Here is a 9,844-nt window from a genome sequence, read left to right as displayed (position 1 = left end):
TGAAGGAAATTGTGAGGCTTCACGGTGTTCTGTTAATGATTGTGTCAGATCGTGACAACCGTTTCACCTCACGATTTTGGAAAAGTCTATAAGAGGAATTGGGTACCAAGTTGTGTTTAAGTACAACTTACCATCCACGGACTGATGGTCAGAGCGAACGAACTATACAAACACTTGAAGATATGCTGGGAGCATGTACCCTGGAATTCCAAGGTAATTAGGATGAACATTTATCTTCGGTAGAATTTTCCTACAATAATAGTTTCCACTCGAGCATAAAGATGACACCTTATCAAGCTTTGTACGGACAAAAGTGTCGTACGCCGTCTTGTTGGCTTGAGGCTGGGAAAAATCAGTTTATGGGGCCCGAGATGGTCCATCAAACCACTGAAAAGTTGAAAATAATTAGAGAAAGAATGTTAGCAGCTCAAGATCATCAAAAGAGCTATGCTGACAAGAAGCGAAGGCCGATGACTTTTGAAGTTGGAGATTCGGTTTTGCTTAAAGTCTCACTATGGAAGGGACTTATAAGATTTGGTAAAAGGGGAAAGTTGAGTCTAAGGTTTATTGGACTGTTTAAAGTTCTTCAGAGAATTGGGAACCAAGCTTACAAGCTCGAACTAGCAGAAGAACTGGATGGTATTCACAACACTTTTCATGTGTGTTATTTGAGGAAGTTCACGAGAGAAGTTCCCGATATAATTCCAATTTCTGAATTGAGAATTGATGAAAACAAGAGGTTAATTGAAGAACTAGAGGCAATTGTTGACCGAAAGACTAAGAAGCTTCGATGCAAGATGGTTGAATTAGTGTTTGTCTGTTGGAAACATTTGAATTGGTCAAATCTCACTTGAGAAACGGAGAGTGACATGTTGAGTCGCTATCCGCATTTGTTTGTTGATGTGTGATTCCGGGGACGGAATCATCCTAAGGGGGGGGAGAATTGTAACGCCTGCGTTTCCAGGATAGGCATTATCATTGATGTAATAGTCTAGGTTAACCCTTGTAACTCTTTTTGAAGTATTAATGATGAAATATTTGAGTATTATGTGAATTATGTGTTTATTTTCTTAATTATGATAATTTAATGAATTAAGAATAAAATAAGCGTCAAATTTAAAGTGTGAGATAAGCCTGATATCTTTGAATAAGGATGTAGTGGTCGAAACAAGGATTTCGAAGATATAAAGAATGCCAAAATCCGAGTTATAATGAAGAAGTTATGACCTGTCGAAGTTTCGCGACAGAACCGGCAACGCTGAATGACGTAAAAAGTGAAATTTACGTTAGAGCGATATTTAGCCTTAGTGATCTAAATGAAAGTCGTAGAGTTCGTTAAACCGAGAGCGTACATAAAAAGAACGCCCAAATCTGACTTCGTATTAGGAAGTTATGATTTTTTCGAAGTTTCGACTTAGCAGTATGCAGCCCGAATACTCGATTTGAGTTCGTTAAACCGTGTTATGTGTATGTGTCTCATCTGCTTTTTGGAATATGTATTGAATGAGAATGCTATACAGGTTTTAAACTATGTATAAAAATATATATTTTTATCTACTAATATGTCGGGTAGAACATGGGTAGATAGTTGTGTGATAAACAGATGAGAGGTCTCGATGTTGTTTTTTATTCAGTCATCTAGCGGAGTTTAGATGACGACCACATACTTTTCTAGACAGTTATGTGGAACACTAGCAGGTTCGTCACCTGTAGGTGTTAATGAACTTCGGTGTTCATTCGTTGTACTCCATCCCCCTCATGGTTGCCTTATTTGACATATATTGCCGGGAAACCCCCGAATGCATGTGTTGTCACCCCGATGAAATATTGTAAGACTAGGTCCCTTGTGTTATTTGTTTTAGGGATGTAAAGTGAGAATAACGGGAATGGTAATTGGGTTATTGTTAGTTGGTGGAATTAAATATAATTATTTATTGTGGGTTGAAAACCCTATATGCTCACCAGGCCCCAAGCCTGACCCACTCAGTTTTCTTTGTATTACAGGTAGTGGCGCCAGAGCATAAGTTGGATGACTTGTCAAGTTATTTTTGGATTATAGACCTGTTGTTATATTTAACTGTTATAAGGTCTGTATGGAAATGTTTATGCTTTTGGTCTGTTTATCGGAACATGACATCCCGAGTATTGTAATATAATGAAAAATACATATCTTTAAGAAATGCTTTGGTAAATCTTATTTTATCATATTTTGTTTTAGGAACAAATTCCGCAACTCTTTTAATCAAAGGATTACTTTGAAATCATTTTAAAAGCATAAATTAAACCAGTCTTTTCTGGCCGTGATTTTGGGGATGTCACATGGTATGATGGGATAACTTACTAAGCTTTGTGATTACGGTTTTCATTTTTGGGTTCAGGTACTTCTTCCGCGAAGGGAAAGGAACCGACATGGTAGCAACGCATCGCACACACATGATTTTCCGCATATGAGATTCTTGGGATTCGTACTCTAACATTGTTACTTTATATGCATTGCTTTTGAGACATATGATCTATGGTTTTTATGAAATGAAGTAACTTGATGATGTTTTCTTAAAATTGTTTTATGAATCATTATATCAAAAATATAATTTTTTGGTCATGATTTTTGGGATGTTACACGGTGCGAACATGTCATGAAAATCAATGCCTTCCATTTGAATAAAACCCTTTGCTACCAACATCCCCTTGTATCTTTCTATATTTCCATTTGGGTTTTATTTTATTTTGTATATCCATTTTAAATCAATCGTGATGTAACATCCGCTTTCTAGGTATGCTTCTTTCGAGTTTGAATCGTTTAATATAATTTTGTAAGGTTTTGGCCTGGCTATAATGTGGTGGTGGAGGGACTACGATGTGACATTTCCAATTTACTTGATGTGTATATGCGAGGCACCACGACATGGAGATGATTGCCACGCCGTGGCGGTGGTGGTGACTGGGTTCAAAACCCTAGATCCCTGGATTAGTGCCCTATTTAAAGGCACAAACTCCAGTGTTTCCTTATTTAGCAACCTCCATCCTCTGAGATCGTATTCCACCAAAACCCTAGCCTCCTTGTGCGTGGGCCTATTTTTGTGAAGGGTGAAGGAAAAAAGAGCATCTCTTGTTGCTTGTGTGCTTGGTTCCAGCTTAGATTTATTATCTCTATCACATTTCTAACCATTTAGAGGTATAAAGTTGCTATCTTGCTCATTACTTCTCTAGATATATTGTTATGTCATTTTATGAGCTTTTCGGACCAGATATTCTTGTTCTTAGAGTTTGAGAGAACTCCAGAACCCTTGAGTGCATTTTATGGCTTTTAGACCATGATGGTGGTTAGAAAGATGGCTTGCATGAATTAGTTTGGTGTCCATACCTTTGGTGCATCCATTAAGATCCTAGGTTTAGAGATCTTGACTTATTGGGATGACTTAATGGATAAAGATGGAAACTTTATCCATCAAGGCCTTTGGAACGACCAAATCCGACGTTTTGAGCTTTGGAGATTAAGGGTTAAGAGCTTAATCAATTAACTTGTTGGAACTAATTCCCACGACGCGACCATTGTGTTAGCTACGGTATGGTGACTCGACCGTTGACCTTTTGGTTAACATGAGGCTTTGTTATTAACTGATGTTGGAACTAGGTGGTTCGTAGTGCTAGTCTTTACTTCGGCATGAGCTATAGTTTTGTCTACTCGTCTGTGCAGAGAGTTTTCCTCACTATGCTTTGTACTACTCTATGTATCTTTTGTGTGTTAGGATTTTGATGTGTTGTAGTGATGTGTTAGACTGATAGATTTGTTGTGATTACATGTATGGACTCATTAAACTTTGATTTACAATTGTGGATTTAAAATTTTTAGATACTTTTGAGGATCGGAGCAATGCAAAGGCGTGATTATTCACATTATCCAATAATCGTTATGTTTTAAGATATATAATTTTTATACTCTGATTTTATGATATGATTGTGAAACAATGTTTTGGGGACTTATGTTTTATGGAATATATATATATATATATATATATATATATATATATATATATATATATATATATATAAAATAATAATAATTATTATGGTTCTTGGGACGTTACATATGCTTCCTTTTCGATAATTCTTCAAGGGTCCATGTATCGTTTTATTCAGTGGCTCGTATTTCCTTCTTTATAGTTTCTCTCTAGTTTGCATTATATATGACTTGGTTAAAACTCTTGTGCTTATCATTGGTGTTGATCACTGTTAGGAGTGCTCTATGAGAATAAGTAAATTTTTCGTAAGAAGTGAAATTGGCTATAGAATGTACCGTAGAGGAGTCTCGTAAGAAGTGAAATTGGCTATAGAATGTACCGTAGAGGAGTCTCGATTGGTCTATGGTTGATGGTAAGTTGACAATGTAGTCGTCAAGATAAGCCAGTCGCAACCTATTTCTTATTTCTCTAGTGGGTTTCGGATTCTCAACATTAATTTCTATTGACTCCATATGCACACCATTTGAATTCACATTCCCACTGTCAATGTCATGTTGCATATGGGTAAATTATCATCATGCATGTTTTGAGACACATTAATTTCTTCATAGCCCACTCATTCACTTTGGTTATCTTCTTCATTTTCAATGATTTCTTCATCAGTAGAGTTTTCATGGTGCCATGTGGGTACCTAAAAAAGCTTCGCCTTCTTCATTTTCAGTTTTCAATTTTTTTTTTTTATCATGTGGAAATATATTTTCAACAAATTTTACATCTGTTGATACTATCATTTTCTTTTTCTTTATATCAAGAATTTTGTATTCCTTTAGGATCATGTGGAATATGTCAATGAAAAATATTTGTTAAAAAAACATAATGGAAAAAAATACAGCTCACACGGAATTCGTATAAAAGAATTATGAAAGTTTGAAGTTGATTTTTTTTAGATCTCTAATTTTTTTTTTTTTTTTGGTATTTTAAAATTTTTTAACTATTTTGTGATTTTTTTTTTGTGTAAAAAAAAAAAAGAATAGTCGGAACCAACAATGCAACAAATGCAAAGTACAAGGACCAACCAAGTCAAAATCCAATACTAGGAACAAAGCTGTGAATTTAGACAAACGATAGGCACCATACATGCAATTTACTTTATAACATATATATTACATTTAACAACATGAGTAGCACGTTCGTAAAGAATAAATACATAAGTGTTCAATTTGAAAAAAGAACAAATAGAATTCCATTTACAATGGAATCAAATTTCATAATTCAAAATTTTCTTCTACTTTTGTTGCTGCAGTTCCTTCATCTCGCCGCCGGCCAAATCAACGATTTCCCTATTTTCCGATGCAGAGACAACGGTAATTTTACGAATAACTCCACATACGAATCAAATCTCAAAACCGCCCTTGCTTCACTACCCTCCGCCGCTTCCACGCGCTACGGTTTCTACAATACCTCCGCCGGCGTAAGTCCAAACACCGTCAACGCCTTTGCTCTCTGCCGCGGCGATGTTGCATCGGAAACATGTAAGGATTGTATCAGCAACACAGTTCTCCTGCTAAGACAGACCTGTACTAACAATATAGAAGCCCTCATTTGGAGCTTGAATTGTACTGTGCGCTATACAAATCGTACTTATTCTTCAGTTCTCGAGGAGCGTCCTAGCGCCGATGTCTCAAGCTCCGTAAACGCATCGGATATTGACGTTTTCGGCAAGACGTTGAGAGATTTAGTAGGAAGATTACGAGTGGAAGCTGCCGGAGGAAACTCCCTTCGGAAGTTCGCCACCGGAGATGTCGGTTTTGGGACAGATCCGTCGAAGATTTACGCTATGGTGCAGTGTTTGCCGGATTTATCTTCTTTTGACTGCAATTCGTGCTTGTCGATCGTATTCCGGGAGGCTCAAGGCTGCTGCGACGGCGACATTGATGTCGGTGTTTTTTATCCGAGTTGTTTCGTTAGGTACTCGAATGCGTCGTTTTATAATAATCCTCCGGCTATCACGCTGCCGTCTGTGCCGCCGTCTTCAACAAACTCGCCGGCAGTTCCAGGTACGTGTCGCATTTTTTGTGTTTAAAGAATTCCATTTTAAATCTTTCTGTATTATTGAATTGTAAATGTATAAATATAAGTAAATAAAATTTTAACTTAAACCAGAAACTGATTATTCAAATTCTAATTAAAAACTTAAATCATAGGTTCAAAATTTATATAGTGATTAGGGAGTAAGTTTCTTGCATAAAAATCTATTAATTAATACGTTATAATTTCTAAATAATGTAACATTTGTCTGTATTATTAATTTGTTTTTGATACAGAAACTAATTACAATAATTAGGGCAATGAATTAATGAACATTTCGTCAAGTTGTCTTACTAATATTCTATAATGATTACACAAATGGACTATTGAACTTGAAGCAATGCATGTCCTTGCTGTAAAGACAAATAATCATTAAGTTGAAGATAACATATACAAATAAATTATATCAAATCATGTCTAAAGTAAATCTTTTACCCATATAAAACATATACAAATTCATAAATAAAAAGTTACTCGATTTTTTTTTCTATAGAAATTAAAGAGTGTGAACTATGAAGATGCTATAGCAAACTGCAACCAATAAAAACTGAATTAATCACAAGTTGTAATTAGATATTAATTTATATCTGACCAAAAATATTAATTACGAGTATATAATGGATAGTGACTACTTTGTAGTTTGTATGTTGTTGTATTAGGTGGAGTTGATACCTTTTTAGAAAATTAATTTTTATATATAGCGAATAACACACATGTACATATGCGTTATAAATATACTTATTTGAAATATTTGTTAATAAAACAAACTTCACAAAGTCTTTCAAAAATATTCCTTGACGACGATCAACATTGAAACACTGAGCATTAATTAAGATATAATAAAGAAAACAACTATAAATAAAGTTACTTTAGCAACTATAAATAATATACTTTTACGACTATAGATAAACATTGAAACACTGAGGATTAATTAAGATATGATGAAGAAAACAATTAATTAAGATGTGGACGTATATATATTAATTATCTATAAACATTTTTTTTTGTTCGTAATTAATAAGTAATGTTAAATTTTGCATGCATGCAGGAAAAAAACGAAAGTCGTCAAAGAGTATTTACATCATCGTTCCTGTTGCATGTGTTGTCGCTGGGATGCTCATAATTATCGGGTTATATTTTTTCATAAAAAGGAGATCAAAGAATAATATAAATGCTCCTGTTGATTCTGCTACAAAAAAAGAAAGCGGGACTACTGCGTTTTCGTCTCTAGTTATGAGCGAAAATCACAACCACAGTTCCAATTTATCGCAAGTTGGGTCAGGTATAAGCATAGTAATTGATTATTAGATTATATTCTAATTGTTGCTCAATAATTAATTGTTTTATTAATTAAATATAAATGTAGTTGAAATGGAAATGGGTACATTAGGATCTCTACAATTCGATCTGGCCACAATTGAAGCAGCCACGGATAATTTCTTTGATGGAAAAAAAATTGGTGAAGGCGGGTTTGGTCCGGTTTATAAGGTATATTATTATTATTATTATTTTCCATATAATATTTGGATCTTAAAGATTAAATGTTACACTTGATTGTTCATTTAATTAATTATAATAGAACCACATATTGCAATGCAGGGTGTTCTAGCCAATGGGATGGAGGTGGCAGTGAAGAGACTATCAAAATCATCGGGACAAGGTTCACAAGAATTCATAAACGAAGTCATTTTAATGGCAAAGCTTCAACATCGAAACCTCGTGAGGCTTTTAGGGTTTTGCCTTGATGCGGATGAAAAATTACTCATCTATGAATACGTATCCAATAAAAGCCTCGACTACTTTCTCTTCAGTAAGTCAAAACACCGAATTCAACTATTTTCAAACTTTTTTTGTATACGAAATTGTTTGTGTGTCTAATGTATTTTTTTAATACAGATCCAAATAGACATGGGCAATTAGATTGGCCAAAACGCTACAAAATTGTATTAGGGGTTACAAGAGGAATGTTATATTTACATGAAGATTCACGTTTAAAAGTCATTCATCGTGATCTCAAAGTTAGCAATATCTTGCTAGACCTGGATATGAACCCCAAGATTTCCGATTTTGGTCTAGCGAGAATCGTGGGAGTGGATCAAATTGAAGCAAATACTAATAGGATTGTGGGAACATAGTAAGTTTTCAACTTATTATTGTTGTTGTTGATTTTAGTGTCATCAAATTAACATTTCAAGTAATTAAGATTAACGAAAGTGAGTCGAATGTTTTTACAGCGGTTACATGTCCCCTGAGTATGCAGTGCATGGACATTTTTCGGCGAAATCAGATGTGTTTGCTTTTGGCATTGTTGTTCTTGAGATCATCACAGGGAAAAGAAGTTCACGCTTTTATACCGAAAATAATCATGAGGATCTTCCACATTTTGTAAGTTTTTACTCCTAATTTTTTTTTTCTTGCCCTATTATATATATTAATCTCCTTCCAACAATGGTTGTACAAACTAATCGTAAATACATATTAATTATATTTAAAGTTTTAACATATTCTCATTCTTAAGTTCTTATACATAAAGATATTTATAATTTATACATATGGTTATGTCCCTTGAAGGCTTGGAAAAGCTGGATAGAAGGAAGAGCAATGGAGCTTATGGATCCAACAATGGTTGAAACTTGTTCTAAAGATGAAGTCATGAGATGCATCAACATTGCGTTACTATGTGTACAAGAAGATGTGGATGCAAGGCCTTCAATGGCTTATGTTTTAAACATTCTCAACAATTACTCCATCTCTCTTCCAACTCCCACAAGAACCGCACATTATCTTCCAAAAAGACACTCAGATTCGTCAACTAGCAAGTCGGTTTCTAAGTCAACGGATAAATCCCAGATCACTGAAGTACATGGAAGGTAACGACCATGGTACCTTTTTTATATATATTTTTTCATCATTTATAAATATGTTCATGTTTATTTTGATCACATAATCCGTATTATATCAAGTCATGTAACATCTTTTTGTTTTATAGAGGTTTTTTTTTTTTTTTTTTTTTTTATAATTGTTTCTATAGTATATCTCTGAGTGTTGCACTTCGTTTAAAGGTTCATAACATCATCCCACGTCAGCAACATGTAAAATTTAAAATTTAAAATATATATATATATATATATATATATATATATATATATATATATATATATATATATATATAAATAAACCTCTAATACAACACCAAAATACATCTATAATCTTGTTATATGTTTTAACAAAAGATCATTATTGATTGTTTTATAAAACCATAACGTTAATTAATATATATATTTTTTTGAAAGAGCTAAACCACACACTTTAAATCCGATCTGTAAACTACGAATCTTGAATCTCTAACATCTTTCCAACACATATGTGTGTTAATATGGACTACTCCATGCCATCGTGGCATAAACTTCCTTAATTAAACTATGCAACCTACTTTTAATGGGCGGATATATCATATTGAAAAACTTGCTAATGGATATTATAAGTTTATAACGAATCCAATTCTATTTATTAGAGCAAAAAATAGTCCGCATTCGAGAAACAAGAAACGAGTGTTTTTTTGAACTACAATGAAATGAACACATCCGGCCTGCAACCATAAGATCAAAACAACCCAAAACCTTAACTTGTACTTGGGAGTGTTCGGCAAAATTTAGCTGGTAGCAGGTTGCAGGTAGCAGATAACTTGTAGTGTTTTGTTGAAGGTTACATGAAATAGCATTTAGATTTGGAGCGTTTTGTTCAAACTAAACATTACAAGTTTCTAGTGCGAAACAAGGTTTTTTGTTCAACAT

General features: G+C 34.1%; 1 protein-coding gene across 1 annotated transcript; it reads left to right on the top strand.

Moving 5' to 3' along the window:
- Positions 1 to 5,172: 5,172 nt before the first annotated feature.
- On the top strand, positions 5,173 to 9,036 carry LOC145005326 (cysteine-rich receptor-like protein kinase 25). The gene is made up of 7 exons (XM_078964405.1): positions 5,173 to 6,019; positions 7,099 to 7,332; positions 7,417 to 7,538; positions 7,650 to 7,860; positions 7,947 to 8,184; positions 8,285 to 8,435; positions 8,622 to 9,036. Exons 1-7 carry the CDS (start codon positions 5,215 to 5,217, stop codon positions 8,922 to 8,924), a joined length of 2,064 nt encoding a protein of 687 aa, XP_078820531.1. The 5' UTR covers positions 5,173 to 5,214; the 3' UTR covers positions 8,925 to 9,036.
- Positions 9,037 to 9,844: the final 808 nt, after the last annotated feature.

The sequence above is a fragment of the Lactuca saligna genome, chromosome 7, assembly GCF_052625555.1.
Source record: "Lactuca saligna cultivar CGN05327 chromosome 7, ASM5262555v1, whole genome shotgun sequence".
In the NCBI taxonomy this organism is placed as follows: domain Eukaryota; kingdom Viridiplantae; phylum Streptophyta; class Magnoliopsida; order Asterales; family Asteraceae; genus Lactuca; species Lactuca saligna.
This window is presented reverse-complemented; position numbering and strand designations above follow the sequence as displayed.

Bases quoted from the DNA above. Each gene is read 5' to 3' on its own strand.
- LOC145005326 (XM_078964405.1), top strand. From the start codon at position 5,215: ATGGAATCAAATTTCATAATTCAAAATTTTCTTCTACTTTTGTTGCTG. The intron at 7,333-7,416 runs GTATAAGCATAG...ATATAAATGTAG, and splicing joins TTTATCGCAAGTTGGGTCAG to TTGAAATGGAAATGGGTACA. The intron at 8,436-8,621 runs GTAAGTTTTTAC...TGTCCCTTGAAG, and splicing joins ATGAGGATCTTCCACATTTT to GCTTGGAAAAGCTGGATAGA.